General features: G+C 46.1%; 1 protein-coding gene across 2 annotated transcripts in view; it reads left to right on the forward strand.

The window, feature by feature from the left end:
• Window positions 1-16,893, forward strand: part of LOC123771492 (acetylcholine receptor subunit alpha-like) — a 246,620-nt gene that overhangs the window by 183,174 nt on the left and 46,553 nt on the right. For both annotated transcript variants that reach the window (XM_069313693.1, XM_069313694.1), the window contains exons 5-8: window positions 6,809-6,918; window positions 14,349-14,529; window positions 15,399-15,514; window positions 16,485-16,653. In XM_069313693.1, the coding sequence (XP_069169794.1) occupies window positions 6,809-6,918; window positions 14,349-14,529; window positions 15,399-15,514; window positions 16,485-16,653 (576 nt within the window). The remainder of the gene's footprint in view (window positions 1-6,808; window positions 6,919-14,348; window positions 14,530-15,398; window positions 15,515-16,484; window positions 16,654-16,893) is intronic.

The raw sequence follows: 16,893 nt of genomic DNA on the forward strand, positions 1-16,893 counted from the left end.
CAAGAGAGAGACAGCAGGCAAGAGAGAGAGGCAGCAGGCAAGAGAGAGAGGCAGCAGACAAGAGAGAGGCAGCAGACAAGAGAGAGAGGCAGCAGGCAAGAGAGAGAGGCAGCAGGCAAGAGAGAGGCAGCAGGCAAGAGAGAGGCAGCAGGCAAGAGAGAGAGGCAGCAGGCAAGAGAGAGGCAGCAGGCAAGAGAGAGAGGCAGCAGGCAAGAGAGAGGCAGCAGGCAAGAGAGAGAGGCAGCAGGCAAGAGAGAGGCAGCAGGCAAGAGAGAGAGGCAGCAGGCAAGAGAGAGGCAGCAGGCAAGAGAGAGGCAGCAGACAAGAGAGAGAGGCAGCAGGCAAGAGAGAGGCAGCAGGCAAGAGAGAGGCAGCAGGCAAGAGAGAGGCAGCAGACAAGAGAGAGAGGCAGCAGACAAGAGAGAGGCAGCAGGCAAGAGAGAGAGGCAGCAGGCAAGAGAGAGACAGCAGGCAAGAGAGAGACAGCAGGCAAGAGAGAGAGGCAGCAGGCAAGAGAGAGAGGCAGCAGACAAGAGAGAGGCAGCAGACAAGAGAGAGAGGCAGCAGGCAAGAGAGAGAGGCAGCAGGCAAGAGAGAGGCAGCAGGCAAGAGAGAGGCAGCAGGCAAGAGAGAGAGGCAGCAGGCAAGAGAGAGGCAGCAGGCAAGAGAGAGAGGCAGCAGGCAAGAGAGAGGCAGCAGGCAAGAGAGAGGCAGCAGGCAAGAGAGAGGCAGCAGACAAGAGAGAGAGGCAGCAGGCAAGAGAGAGGCAGCAGGCAAGAGAGAGAGGCAGCAGGCAAGAGAGAGACAGCATGCAGGAGAGAGGCAGCAGGCAAGAGAGAGAGGCAGCAGGCAAGAGAGAGGCAGCAGACAAGAGAGAGAGGCAGCAGGCAAGAGAGAGGCAGCAGGCAAGAGAGAGGCAGCAGGCAAGAGAGAGGCAGCAGACAAGAGAGAGAGGCAGCAGACAAGAGAGAGGCAGCAGGCAAGAGAGAGAGGCAGCAGGCAAGAGAGAGACAGCAGGCAAGAGAGAGACAGCAGGCAAGAGAGAGAGGCAGCAGGCAAGAGAGAGAGGCAGCAGACAAGAGAGAGGCAGCAGACAAGAGAGAGAGGCAGCAGGCAAGAGAGAGAGGCAGAAGGCAAGAGAGAGGCAGCAGGCAAGAGAGAGGCAGCAGGCAAGAGAGAGAGGCAGCAGGCAAGAGAGAGGCAGCAGGCAAGAGAGAGGCAGCAGGCAAGAGAGAGGCAGCAGGCAAGAGAGAGGCAGCAGGCAAGAGAGAGGCAGCAGACAAGAGAGAGAGGCAGCAGGCAAGAGAGAGAGGCAGCAGGCAAGAGAGAGGCAGCAGACAAGAGAGAGAGGCAGCAGGCAAGAGAGAGAGGCAGCAGGCAAGAGAGAGGCAGCAGACAAGAGAGAGAGGCAGCAGGCAAGAGAGAGAGGCAGCAAGCAAGAGAGAGGCAGCAGACAAGAGAGAGAGGCAGCAGGCAAGAGAGAGGCAGCAGACAAGAGAGAGGCAGCAGGCAAGAGAGAGACATAAAGGTCTCAGCAGTACACTGGAAACAAAGGAACGTCGGAACAAAGGCTTGGCGGACTGAATTAAATAACCAAAGGTTTTGGTCGGAGGTACATCCTTAACAACACCATGGGAGACGTCTCCCACCATCCCACTACGAGACATCACAGCGGGAGACCTCTCCCACCATATCACAAGAGGACCCCACAAATTATAAATAAACAATAATTAAATTATAACAGTTATCAGTTATAAGTATAAAAAAATCAAGAATTATTACATATATGAATTATGATTCAACTGGGTGATAATAATAATGTTTGCAAAAGTTGCAAAATATAAAAGTATGGCGATAAATGTTATTTACAAATTAACAATAAAAATAAAAGCAATAATAACATTAACACAATAACATTAACACAATAACATTAACACAATAATATTAACACAATAATAACATTAACATTGATAAAGTAATGAAATTTCCGTAATAAACAGAATAATTTCATTTTGTATTTTCGTATTTCATGTTTATCTTTTTAACATATCAATTAAAGTCTACGGGATCATCAACTCGCATTTCACTTACTCAACTCACTGGTCTTTTCTGACGAGTTAACAAGCGTCAATTTTGGAATGGGTTTGTGTAATTACAAACTTACGAATATAGGGAAAGGTAAGGGAACTATCTGGGGGAAAGCGCCAAGCCATTACGACTATATAGCACTGGGAAGGGGTCAGGATAAGGATTTGGGATGGGACGGAGAAGGGGAAGGAATGGTGCCCAATCTCATGGACGGTCGTGGGGATTGAACGCCGACCTGCATGAACCATTTAGACATATAGTGAACATAGAACATGAACACAGGGGAACCTGTGTAATTTATCGAGACTATAGTTCTTCGTCCGACGGATGTTAATATTTCAATGCGTTAAATTTCACTAAACCATTGACGTTTAGAAGACAAACACGCAATTTATAATGTTTGGAATGCAAACACACTCGCGTCTACGGTAGTGAGAAGGATAACACTTGTCGTGCTCATGTGTAGTAGAGCCTGTGGTCTGATAGTCATCTACTTTTTTATAGTTTCTTGCCTGTGTGGAAGGGCTTTTATGCTCGCGTAAAGTTATGATGAGTCCAGAAAGTTTAATTGCAAAACTGAAGCCCTTGAAGCATTTTATTATATTTGTGGAGATATTGGTAAGTCTCTGAGGGTCCTGCGAGTATTCTTTTATTAATATTTATTTATTTATTTTAACTCTTCAATACTTTTCATGATTTAAAAAGTCTATATTAAGAGTCTGTGTTTAAAAAAACATGTATTAACTAGGAACCTTTTTTATGTTAAATCCTTTTATGTATCATTCCATTTATACTGTGTTGTTTACGAATACACATAATACACATATACATAATACACATATATACAAATTCCCAGCGGGGCGGACAGCACTCTGGAGTCACAGTCCTACGGACCCGGGTTCGATTCCTGGTCGATACAGAAACAAAAGGGCAGAGTTAAATTCTCCTGATACATCAGTTCACTTTGCAGTAAATAGGTACCTGGGAGTTAGAGAGTTGCTACGGGCTGCATCCTGGGGGTATGTGTGTGTCGAAGAGAAATATGTAGTAGAAGAAATAGGTAGGGGGTCAGTACATCAGACAACCGACGGTTAGAAAGGCGGGGTCCAGGAGCTAACAGCTCGATCCTGTAGGCACAAATAGTAAATACAAAGAAACACACACACACACGCGCATAGTTAGAGAACAGTTAGGATGAATATGACTCATCTAGAAAATAGATGAACTATGACTCATCTAGAGAACTTTAGAACTTGTTAGATGAACTGACTCATCTAGAGAACTTTAGAACTTGTTAGATGAACTGACTCATCTAGAGAACTTTAGAACTTGTTAGATTAACTGACTCATCTAGAGAACTTTAGAATTTGTTAGATGAACTGACTCATCTAGAGAACTTTAGAACTTGTTAGATGAACTGACTCATCTAGAGAACTTTAGAACTTGTTAGATGAACTGACTCATCTAGAGAACTTTAGAACTTGTTAGATGAACTGACTCATCTAGAGAACTTTAGAACTTGTTAGATTAACTGACTCATCTAGAGAACTTTAGAATTTGTTAGATGAACTGACTCATCTAGAGAACTTTAGAACTTGTTAGATGAACTGACTCATCTAGAGAACTTTAGAACTTGTTAGATGAACTGACTCATCTAGAGAACAGTTAGAGAAACTATGACTCATTTGAAATAGAGCTCATCCACTTGAACTGGAGGATAAAGAAACAGCCTCGTTTCTTTATGGGATTGACGTCTGATCTCTAATGGTCCAATTGGATGGTTACCGTTCCCTAACTCCTCATTCATACCCCCTAAGCCCCTTTGTCCTCATACACCTCACAATTACTCCATTGTCAGATTGGCTTAGCATTCTCTCTTCCTAATTACCTTCGAGTTGCAAACGTGTTTGCAATGAATCTTCATATAATGTGAAGTACTTGTTCTCACATGTTGTGCGTCAAACAAAGAAATTGAACAAGAACATGCACTGTGTCAAACAAAAACATTTTAATACGACTTTGTCTATACGGCGTGTTTTTGTTAAACATATTACTGCTTTTGTTTGGCGATGGTGTTTGCTCTCGTGTATCCAGCCTTGTTTGGAAAGCTTGTTTGTCTTGTCATTGGCGGGCTTGTTTGCGCCTGAGTGCCTCGTCTTGTTTGCACCTGAGTGCCTTGTCCTGTTTGCCTCCCTCCTCGACTTGAATTCCTTACCATAGTGCGGAGGACAATACAGTATTGGGGTCAGCATAATTTGAATTCCCTGTGGTCGCAGTGGTTCCCGGTGAATGTGGATTCCTGATGTGTTTTAGCGAGGGTGTTGTAGTGGAGTTGCGTGCGTTGTAGTGGAGTTGCGTGCGTTGTAGTGGAGTTGCGTGCGTTGTAGTGGTGTTGCGTGCGTTGTAGTGGAGTTGCGTGCGTTGTAGTGGAGTTGCGTGCGTTGTAGTGGAGTTGCGTGCGTTTTAGTAGTGTTGCGTGTGCTGCAAAACTGTAGCTTGTATTTCACTAGTATTGCTTGTAGGTTTCAGGGGAGTGTTTATTTTGTTAGTATTACTTGTATTGTAGAGATATGGATTGAGTCTCAACAGTGATGCTTGTGTTCCAGATGTGTTGTTTTATTAAAGAAGTGTTTCCTGTTAACTCCATAAAGTGGTTATATTTCGTTAGTGTTATTCGTTGCCTCCATGTGGGGGGTATATTTCGTTAGTGTTGTTCGTTGCCTCCATGTGGGGGGTATATTTCGTTAGTGTTGTTCGTTGCCTCCATGTGGGGGGTATATTTCGTTAGTGTTGTTCGTTGCCTCCATGTGGGGGGTATATTTCGTTAGTGTTCTTCGTTGCCTCCATGTGGGGGGTATATTTCGTTAGTGTTCTTCGTTGCCTCCATGTGGGGGTATATTTCGTTAGTGTTCTTCGTTGCCTCCATGTGGGGGGTATATTTCGTTAGTGTTCTTCGTTGCCTCCATGTGGGGGGTATATTTCGTTAGTGTTCTTCGTTGCCTCCATGTGGGGGGTATATTTCGTTAGTGTTCTTCGTTGCCTCCATGTGGGTGATATATTTCGTTAGTGTTCTTCGTTGCCTCCATGTTGGGCTATATTCCGTTAGTAGTCTCTATGAACTCTTTAAACTACACTTACTGAACCTTCTATCAGCCAGATTATTCATATTCAAGCATGAAATTAGTTCCTAATTTGCAACGTATAAACTTGATGAGTATCGAAAAATGGATCGAAAAGTGGCCCCGTTTTCAGTCGCTTCGTTTGATCAATCAGCTTTTTACAGTTGGGACTACTTTGTAATTTAGTGTTGGTATGCAAAGAAAATCGTTAATATTTATATTGGCAGTATTGTGTTCAATTCTGTGTTACCTTACTTTGAGGTTTGTTAGCAAACAAAGCCCACAAACAATAACGAGCAAACAAAGCCCAACAGACAAAGGTCTAACCACAAAAAGCTACAAAAGTCAAAGCAGTAACTAAGGGACCATCACCTACTGACGTACTAAAGAAAGTCTTTTTTTATTAAAGTTCGATAATTTTAAGATCAAACAAAACTTTGCACTGTGTTCTTAATTCTACTTTTAAGCGCTGAGGCAGTGCTTTTCTTGGTGTTCCTGTGTATAGAGGAGGCGCTGCTGCTGAGCTGGTCCTTGTTTGTGGTGCAGGGAAGATGTGCTCTCAGACATCACCAGTTGGAGGCTGCCATCACAAACTAGAGGTTGCCATCACAAACTAGAGGGTTGCCATCACAAACTAGAGGGTTGCCATCACAAACTAGAGGGTTGCCATCACAAACTAGAGGGTTGCCATCACAAACTAGAGGGTTGCCATCACAAACTAGAGGGTTGCCATCACAAACTAGAGGGTTGCCATCACAAACTAGAGGGTTGCCATCACAAACTAGAGGGTTGCCATCACAAACTAGAGGGTTGCCATCACAAACTAGAGGGTTGTCATCACAAACTAGAGGTTGTCATCACAAACTAGAGGGTTGCCATCACAAACTAGAGGTTGCCATCACAAACTAGAGGGCTGCCATCACAAACTAGAGGTTGCCATCACAAACTAGAGGGTTGCCATCACAAACTAGAGGTTGCCATCACAAACTAGAGGGTTGCCATCACAAACTAGAGGGCTGCCATCACAAACTAGAGGGTTGCCATCACAAACTAGAGGGTTGCCATCACAAACTAGAGGGTTGCCATCACAAACTAGACGGTGCCATCACAAACTAGACGGTGCCATCACAAACTAGAGGGTGCCATCACAAACTAGAGGGTGCCATCACAAACTAGACGGTGCCATCACAAACTAGACGGTGCCATCACAAACTAGAGGGTGCCATCACAAACTAGAGGGTGCCATCACAAACTAGAGGGTGCCACTCTTCCAGGATTGGCAGATCTGACAAAGTCTTATCATCCCTCAGCCTTATACACTTCCTCCGTTCCTGAAGACGTCTGAAATACTTAGTCTGTCTCTCCCTGATTGTACAATATCTTTTCCAGATTCTGTTCTGTCTCTTTCTGATTGTAGGTTTTCGCTTCCTCATTTTTAGCTTAGCCTACTTGATTGTAGAATGCGCTCCTCCCTCCCCTACTGCTTCTTATTGGCCCTTGTTAACAACCCAATTAGCAGTCATCTAGTATTAGTGATTTAATCTTGTTTGTGTTTACAATTATGTCATTCTTGCGACTGATCCGCTTGTGTTGTACCGCAGTTCTGGTACGACTACAAGCTGAAGTGGGACCCGGAGGAGTACGGGGGCGTGCTGATGTTACACGTGCCCTCTGACCACATCTGGAGACCTGACATTGTTCTCTATAACAAGTGAGTGAACACAGGTTTGTTAATGTGTCGTGTGTGGGGGGTGGGCGTGGGGGGGAGGTAGGTGTGTGTGTGTGTGTTGTGTAAGGTAGGTATGACATGTGTATTATTTAATAGGTGTGGAATATGTATGATGTGACAAGTGTGGAATGTGTATTGTGTGTCAGGTATGGAATGTGTATTGTATAGCAGGTGTATAGCAGGAGTACCACATAAATGTGATGTTTAGGGAGCAAAGTTGTGGTTCATGCAGCGAACCAAGAGAGAGAAAGAGAGAGAGAGAGAGAGAGAGAGAGAGAGAGAGAGAGAGAGAGAGAGAGAGAGAGAGAGAGAGAGAGAGAGAGAGAGAGAGAGAGAGAGAGAGAAAGAGAGAGAGAGATCTGAGTTGCCCAAGTCGACCAAACCCGCCGGCGTTAGACAAAAAGGTTTGAGTACCCCCCCTCCCCCTGGAAGGATACACAACCTTTACACCTCAAAGCTGTGTGGTCGAGGTAGCTCTCGATTCTATTAAGCTTTCCTCTCGAGTGGATTGAAAACTTGTAGTAAAGACACCATCTTCTGGAGTTAACCTTTCAGAGAGACCACGAGTGCCTTCTCCTCCTCCTCCGAGTTGAATAGAGTCATTCTGGAGTGGTGTGTGTTAGTTTTTGTTTCAGATCTTTTTTCTATCTCTTCTTTCTTCCGACCTCTTCTTTCAAATGTTTTGTTTTCCTTTCCTATTCGTGTATTCAATGAATGTTTATCACTTACTTTTCTTCCCCCTCATCCCTTTTTCTCTGTTCTCCTCTCATCTCTCCCTCTTCTTCCCTTTCTCTCTCCTCTTTGCTCTTTTCAGTTCTCGTGTTCACCATTATTTTATCCGCTTTATTCAACTTCTGTCTTGTTAACTTTGTGTGTGTGTGTGTGTGTGTGTGTGTGTGTGTGTGTGTGTGTGTGTGTGTGTGTGTGTGTGTGTGTGTGTGTGTGTGTGTGTGTGTGTGTTTAAGAACGTTCATATTTGTGCCTGTGAGCGTGGGAGGGATTTAAAATATATTTCAGCATCAGCTTCCAAGTGTGTATTTGCATTAATAATAATAATTAAACAAGTCTATAACTACCTATATCATCCTCATCTTCAATTTCCAACAGTTTCCAACCATGTAGGTATTCTCAGGATTACAGTCTTACCGTAAAGTTCTCACCAATCTCTCTAACAACCTCGTAACCCCCTGAATTTGCATTTAATTTATCATGCATTTTATTTTGGGTTGGGTAGGAACCCCATGACATTAGTTTCGTGCCTCAGAGGAAGCACGAAATTCTGTTCGGATTACCGAACAGCAAAACGTTATTTGCCAAAGTTGTAACTATATATTATCAACTTGGGAAACATATGCAATAAGGAGAATGTTGCGAGGACGTCTGTGGATGATGATAGGAAAGATCCTATTGCCGGCAACTGAGTGATGGAGATTGGTGCATTCCGAGGGAAGTCGAAGAGCTCAGGAGTTGCAGAGGATAGAGATAGCGTCAGGCCAGGAGGCTCGGTCCTATGTTTTGGTAATGTCTGCGCTGATGGAGGAGCGAGAGAGGCAGTGGGGCGCGGGAACGGGTTGTAGGTTAGGAGATGGGCAAGCAACCGGGCGAAGAGCCGGCTAGGTCCGTATTGTGTGTTCTTGAGTGCGTTTAGCGAGTCTTAAGGGAGGGTGGGACTATGTTGTGGGATGTTGAGTGCGTTTAGCGAGTCTTAAGGGAGGGTGGGACTATGTTGCGTGTTGTTGAGTGCGTTCAGCGAGTCTTAAAGGAGTCTGGGACTATGTTGTGTGTTGTTGAGTGCTGTTCAGCGAGTCTTAAAGGAGTCTGGGACTATGTTGTGTGTTGTTGAGTGCGTTCAGCGAGTCTTAAAGGAGTCTGGGACTATGTTGTGTGTTGTTGAGTGCGTTCAGCGAGTCTTAAGGGAGGCTGGGACTATGTTGTGTGTTGTTGAGTGCGTTCAGCGAGTCTTTAAGGAGTCTGGGACTATGTTGTGTGTTGTTGAGTGCGTTCAGCGAGTCTTTAAGGAGGGTGGGGCTATGTTGTGGGATGTTGAGTGCGTTCAGCGAGTCTTAAGGGAGGCTGGGACTATGTTGTGTGTTGTTGAGTGCGTTAAGCGAGTCTTTAAGGGGTCTGGGACTATGTTGTGTGTTGCTGAGTGCGTTCAGCGAGTCTTAAGGGAGGGTGGGACTATGTTGTGTTTTGTTGAGTGCGTTCAGCGAGTCTTGGCAGTAACAACAGTCAATAACAACAGACAGTGACAACAATAACGCTGGGAATAACACCATACGGCCATTACAGAGCCAGTGACAACTTGGGGCCAGATTCACGAAGCACTTACGCAAGCACTTACGAACGTGTACATCTTTCCTCAATCTTTGACGGCTTTGTTTTCATTTATTAAACAGTTTACAAGCATGAAAACTTGCCAATCAACTGTTGTTATTGTTATAAACAGCCTCCTGGTGCTTCGGAGCTTATTAACTGTTTAATAATTGTAAAAAAAGCCGCCAAAGAGTGAGAAAAGATGGAAAGGTTCGTAAGTTCTTATGTAACTGCTTCGTGAATCTGGTCCCAGGGTATTGCTGGGGGCGTCAGTAGGGAGAATTTAACCAGATGTTAGAAATTAATGGAGATGTCATATTGCATCCGACACGCCCCCCCCCCTTCCCCTCTCACCCCCTCCGCCCCCTTCCTACCCCCCTCTTCTCCTCCCCCCCCCCTTCTTCTTGCCTCTACTCCCTCCCCCTTTCTTCCTTCAATCCTTTCACCTCTCTTCCCTCCTACTCCCCTACCCTCCTATCTATCTTCCCATCATCATTACCTTCTTCCCTACACTCCCCCCCCCCTCTACACCCCCACACCGACTCTCCCCCCCTCTATACCCCCCACACCGACTCCCTCCCCACCTCCTCCACACCCCCACACCGACTCCCTCCCCTCTACACCCCCACACCGACTCCCTCCCCCCTCCTCCACACCCCCACACCGACTCAGTCCCCCCCTCTACACCCCCACACCGACTCAGTCCCCCCCCTCTACACCCCCACACCGACTCCCCACCTCCTCCACACCCCCACACCGACTCCCCCTCCCCCTCTCTACACCCCCACACCGACTCCCTCCCCCCTCCTCCACACCCCCACACCGACTCAGTCACCCCCCCTCTACACCCCCACACCGACTCAGTCCCCCCCCCTCTACACCCCCACACCGACTCCCTCCCTCCTCCACACCCCCACACCGACTCCCCCCCCCCCTCTCTACACCCCCACACCGACTCCCCCCCCCCTCTACACCCCCACACCGACTCCCTCCCCCCCTCCTCCACACCCCCACACCGACTCAGTCCCCCCTCTACACCCCCACACCGACTCAGTCCCCCCCTCTACACCCCCCACCCCCCCCCCCCCAACCACCCCCCACACTACAAAGCGTCCTCACTACAAAGAGAAAAACAATAACATGTGTCAGCCTGTATTGTCACTCACTCACGACAGTGATACATATCAAAGTGTTGTATTTGTGTTGTATTTGTGTTGTATTTGTGTTGTATTGGTGTTGTATTTCTGTTGTATTTCTGTTGTATTTGTGTTGTATTTGTGAGGCGGCCGGGAGGAGGAGGAGGGGAAATGTATACTAAAATACACAAAAAAAGAATTGCGTATTATCCCGGGTTTGTATTGAGGTTACAGTGCCTGGGATCACGCTGGACACGTGATCCTGTGGTCCTGGGTTCGATCCCGGGCGCCGGCAAGAAATGATGGGCAGAGTTTTTTTTCACTCTTTGCCCCTGTTACCTAGCAGTTAATAGGTACCTGGGTGTTAGTCAGCTGTCACGGGCTGCTTCCTGGGGGTGGAGGCCTGGTCGAGAACCGGGCCGCGGGGACACTAAAAGCCCCGAAATCAACTCAAGATAACCTCAAGATAACCTCCCTACCTGGTCTGTTGTATGTGGACTTTATACCTATAGTTGGCCCTCTGGTGGTGAAATTGACACCAATTTTGTGTGTGTGTGTGTGTGTGTGTGTGTGTGTGTGTGTGTGTGTGTGTGTGTGTGTGTGTGTGTGTGTGTGTGTGTGTGTGTGTGTGTACTCACCTAGTTGTACTCACCTAGTTGTGTTTGCGGGGGTTGAGCTCTGGCTCTTTGGTCCCGCCTCTCAACCGTCAATCAACAGGTGTACAGATTCCTGAGCCTATCGGGCTCTGTCATATCTACACTTGAAACTGTGTATGGAGTCAGCCTCCACCACATCACTTCCTAATGCATTCCATTTGTCAACCACTCTGACACTAAAAAAGTTTTTTCTAATATCTCTGTGGCTCATTTGGGCACTCAGTTTCCACCTGTGTCCCCTAGTACGTGTGCCCCTTGTGTTAAATAGACTGTCTTTATCTACCCTATCAATCCCCTTCAGAATCTTGAATGTGGTGATCATGTCCCCCCTAACTCTTCTGTCTTCCAGCGAAGAAGTGTGTGTGTGTGTGTGTGTGTGTGTACTCACCTAATTGTACTCACCTAATTGTGCTTGCGGGGGTTGAGCTCTGGCTCTTTGGTCCCGCCTCTCAACCGTCAATCAACTGGTGTACAGATTCCTGAGCCTATTGGGCTCTATCATATCTACACTTGAAACTGTGTATGGAGTCAGCCTCCACCACATCACTTCCTAATGCATTCCATTTGCTAACTACTCTGACACTGAAAAAGTTCTTTCTAACGTCTCTGTGGCTCATTTGGGTACTCAGCTTCCACCTGTGTCCCCTTGTTCGCGTCCCACCAGTGTTGAAAAGTTCATCCTTGTTTACCCGGTCGATTCCCCTGAGGATTTTGTAGGTTGTGATCATGTCCCCCCTTACTCTTCTGTCTTCCAGTGTCGTGAGGTGCATTTCCCGCAGCCTTTCCTCATAACTCATGCCTCTTAGTTCTGGGACTAGTCTAGTAGCATACCTTTGGACTTTTTCCAGCTTCGTCTTGTGCTTGACAAGGTACGGGCTCCATGCTGGGGCCGCATACTCCAGGATTGGTCTTACATATGTGGTGTACAAGATTCTGAATGATTCCTTACACAGGTTCCTGAACGCCGTTCTGATGTTAGCCAGCCTCGCATATGCCGCAGACGTTATTCTCTTTATGTGGGCTTCAGGAGACAGGTTTGGTGTGATATCAACTCCTAGGTCTTTCTCTCTGTCTGTTTCATTAAGTACTTCATCTCCTATTCTGTATCCTGTGCCTGGCCTCCTGTTTCCACTGCCTAGTTTCATTACTTTGCATTTACTCGGGTTGAACTTCAACAGCCATTTGTTGGACCATTCACTCAGTCTATCCAGGTCATCTTGTAGCCTCCTACTATCATCCTCTGTTTCAATCCTCCTCATAATTTTTGCATCGTCGGCAAACATTGAGAGGAACGAATCTATACCCTCTGGGAGATCATTTACATATACCAGAAACAGTATAGGTCCAAGGACTGACCCCTGCGGGACTCCACTTGTGACGTCTCGCCAATCTGAGACCTCACCCCTCACACAGACTCGTTGTCTCCTGTTGCTTAGGTATTCCTCTATCCACCGGAGTACCTTCCCTCTCACTCCAGCCTGCATCTCCAACTTTCGCACTAGCCTCTTGTGTGGCACTGTATCAAAGGCTTTCTGACAATCCAAAAATATGCAGTCTGCCCACCCTTCTCTTTCTTGCCTTATTTTTGTTGCCTGGTCGTAGAATTCAAGTAACCCTGTGAGGCAGGACCTGCCATCCCTGAACCCATGTTGATGCTGTGTTACAAAGTTCCTTCGCTCCAGATGCTCCACTAGTTTTTTTCGCACAATCTTCTCCATCAGCTTGCATGGTATGCAGGTTAGGGACACTGGCCTGTAGTTCAGTGCCTCCTGTCTATCCCCTTTCTTGTATATCGGGACTACGTTAGCTGCTTTCCAAGTATCTGGCAGTTCCCCTGTTGCCAGTGATTTGTTATACACTATGGAGAGTGGTAGGCTCAGTTCTCTTGCTCCTTCCTTTAGAACCCAAGGGGAGATTCCATCTGGGCCTATAGCCTTCGTCACGTCCAACTCTAGTAAACACTTCCTTACTTCCCCACTGGTAATCTCAAACTCTTCCAGTGGTTCCTGGTTAGCTATTCCCTCACTTACCTCTGGAATTTCTCCTTGTTCTAAGGTGAAGACCTCCTGGAATTTCTTATTCAATTCCTCACACACTTCCTTGTCATTTGTAGTGAATCCTTCCGCCCCTATCCTTAATCTCATAACCTGTTCCTTTACTGTTGTTTTTCTCCTAATGTGGCTATGCAACAATTTAGGCTGAGTCTTTGCCTTGCTTGCGATGTCATTTTCGTATTGTCTTTCTGCCTCTCTTCTCATCCTGACATATTCATTCCTGGCATTCTGGTATCTTTCTCTGCTCTCCAGTGTCCTGTTATTCCTATAGTTTCTCCATGCCCTTTTACTTTGCTGCTTAGCTAGCCTACATCTTTGATTAAACCATGGGTTTCTCATCTTCATTTCTCTGTTTTCCTTTTGGACTGGGACAAACTTGTTTGCTGCGTCCTTGCACTTCTGCGTGATGTAATCCATCATATCTTGGGCCGTCTTTCCCCTGAGCTCTGTTTCCCATGCTATATCTGTTAGGAATTTTCTTATCCCCTTATGTGTGTGTGTGTGTTTGTGTGTGTGTGTGTGTGTGTGTGTGTGTGTGTGTGTGTGTGTGTGTGTGTGTGTGTGTGTGTGTGTTTCTCTGATCAACTGGATCAGAGAAATAAATTTTTCATTTAAAATAAATATTTTGAATTCATGTCTACAAAATAAAAAAAAAATCTAGGCATCATACTTTGCCCATTAATTAGCTAAAATACAAATTCTGAGAAGGGGGTCATTCGGCTGTTCTGTCTGGGTGTCTGGGTGTTTCTGGGCGTGAGAACCTCTCATTGTGGGCCTCTGACCTGGTGAAACCTGTCCCCCATGAAGATGATGGTTAATGGTGATCCCATTCACCTACATGTTAATGTTCAGCTTCTGGCAGGGCCTCATTCATGTCTCTCTGGTCTATTGTGACTCTTCCGGCACACTTTTATATTCCTGTCATCCTGTCAACACCCTTGTCATTCCACTATCACTGTCCTGTCACCTCTGTGTCATCGGCTTGTCAATACCCTGCCCAGGCAGTGTCACAATCTTGACACCACTGTCGTTACAGCTCTGATGAGATCCTTTTTCCAGCTTGTTTAACTTAGCTCACTTTAATGGCAACCTCTTCCTCGTCTTTACGAGGAAGAGGTGGCCATTCAACCCTCAAACCATTCAATCTAGAGCTGCTCCACTCAACCCTCTCAACGCTACTCTTTAATACTCACTTTCCTCTGATTACTCTCTTGTCCTCTCATCTTTTATTCAGGCGGCTTCCTTTACAGTGCCGATGGGAACTTCGAAGTGACTCTCTCGACCAAGGCCACGCTTCACTTCGACGGGCTGGTTGAGTGGAAGCCTCCGGCCATCTACAAGTCTTCTTGCGAAATAGATGTCGAGTTTTTCCCTTTTGACGAGCAGACCTGCGTCATGAAGTTCGGTTCTTGGACCTACGACGGATTCCAGGTAGGTATTTTAGGCATTGGAAAAATACATGCTGTAATTTGCAATGTATTCCAGTATGTATTGTGTGTCATTATTCATTTATTTGAACGTGCTGTAGATACTGACATGGTCCTGTTTAAGTCTGTGTGTGTGCCCAACCACTTGGGGTGGACGGTAGAGCGACGGTCTCGCTTCATGCAGGTCGGCGTTCAATCCCCGACCGTCCAAGTGGTTGGGCCTACCATTCCTTCCCCCCGTCCTCTCCCAAGTCCTTATCCTGACCCCTTTCAAGTGCTATATAGTCGTAATGGCTTGGTGCTTTCCCCAGAGAGTTCCCTTCCCTTCTGTATGTGTGTGTGGGAGGGGGGGGATTTGTTGATCTACATATAATTTTGTCTTCCTCAGGCAGACTTCAGACAATCTACATATAATTTTGTATTCATCAGGTAGACTTCAGACAATCTACATATAATTTTGTCTTTCTCAGGCAGACCTCAGACAATCTACATATAATTTTGTCTTCCTCAGGCAGACCTCAGACAATCTACATATAATTTTGTCTTCCTCAGGCAGACCTCAGACAATCTACATATAATTTTGTCTTCCTCAGGCAGACCTCAGACAATCTACATATAATTTTGTCTTCCTCAGGCAGACCTCAGACAATCTACATATAATTTTGTCTTCCTCAGGCAGACCTCAGACAATCTACATATAATTTTGTCTTCCTCAGGTAGACCTCAGACAATCTACATATAATTTTGTAGATTGTCTGAAGTCTACAAGATTGGACTTCATTGTCCAATTTTGGATTCAGATTGTCATTGACAATCGGTGGGCATTCATCAGGTAGACCTCAGACAATCTACATATAATTTTGTCTTCCTCAGGTAGACCTCAGACACATCGACGAGGTCACTAACAACCCCATTGTGGAGATCGGCGTCGACCTCACAGAGTTCTACATGTCGGTCGAGTGGGACATCTTGGCAGTACCGGCAATCAGGTACTCTTGTTAAGTCTCTCACTTTAGTACTCGATCCACTCTCCCTCTCTCCGGGAGCCTAATATATGTTTGCGTCTTATTCTACTCACCTGTTGCCTCATACTTTTTTACCTGTTCTTATATGATAAGTGAAGTATTTATACATTTGTTTCAGTGATTCTTGGGGGGGAATACGAGGGAAGATGGACGAATGGAGGAGATAGAAATAGTTAGATTGAGAGATAGATAGATAGAGAGAGAGAGAGAGAGAGAGAGAGAGAGAGAGAGAGAGAGAGAGAGAGAGAGAGAGAGAGAGAGAGAGAGAGAGAGAGAGAGATAGGGAGACATACAGACCCAGGCAACGCCGGGTACCGCCAACTACCATATTTATATATAATTGAAGACAAGCCTGGCGAAACTTTGCTGGGTGATGTGTAGGTTGTACGGTCAGTGTCATAGGAGAATTTGGGTCGACTTCCATGCTTATTTTAAAGAAGACTCGACTCTTATTCCGAATCCCATCGAATGCTATGAAATGTGGGTTTGATTGTTCATATTGTTAAAACAGATTTTGTGACTGTCAAACGACGTTGATTCGACGTGGATTACGTTGTTTCATTGTCAGTAACGTTGATGGAGTGTAACGTAGAGGGCAAGAGAGAGAGAGAGAGAGAGAGAGAGAGAGAGAGAGAGAGAGAGAGAGAGAGAGAGAGAGAGAGAGAGAGAGAGAGAGGAGAGAGAGAGAGAGAGAGAGAGAAAGAGAGAGAGAGAGAGAGAGAGAGAGAGAGAGAGGGGGGGGGAGAGAGAGAGAGAGGGAGAGAGAGAGAGAGAGGGAGAGAGAGAGAGAGAGAGAGAGAGAGAGAGAGAGAGAGAGAGAGAGAGAGAGAGAGAGAGAGAGAGAGAGAGAGAGAGAGACCCATTGCCACCCCCCATCAAAGCACAAATCTCTACACCCCCCCAAGTAACCAGGGGCTTTTTTCTATTCTTGCAGGAACGAGAAATATTACACGTGTTGCAACGAGCCGTACCTGGACATTACCTTCAACATCACGATGAGGAGAAAGACGCTCTTCTACACCGTCAACCTCATCATCCCCTGCATGGGTATCTCCTTCCTCACCGTGCTGGTCTTCTACCTTCCCTCAGACTCCGGCGAGAAGGTAAACTAAGACATATTACGAGTTGGTTTACTTCTTCACACCTGTTTCTTGTTGGTATACCTCCACCTTGTCCTCTTTCCTCCCCTATTCGTGACACATGACCGCGCTCCGTGATACTGCTTCCCGCCAAACACACACCGAAACTTCGACGTTGGTACAACGTTCGAACAAGTGTTAATGCCTCTTAACCAGTTATAACAACCCATATAGGAAGTTGTAACAATGTTTTAATACGTCATA

This window comes from Procambarus clarkii, chromosome 76 (genome assembly GCF_040958095.1).
Source record: "Procambarus clarkii isolate CNS0578487 chromosome 76, FALCON_Pclarkii_2.0, whole genome shotgun sequence".
Lineage (NCBI taxonomy): Eukaryota > Metazoa > Arthropoda > Malacostraca > Decapoda > Cambaridae > Procambarus > Procambarus clarkii.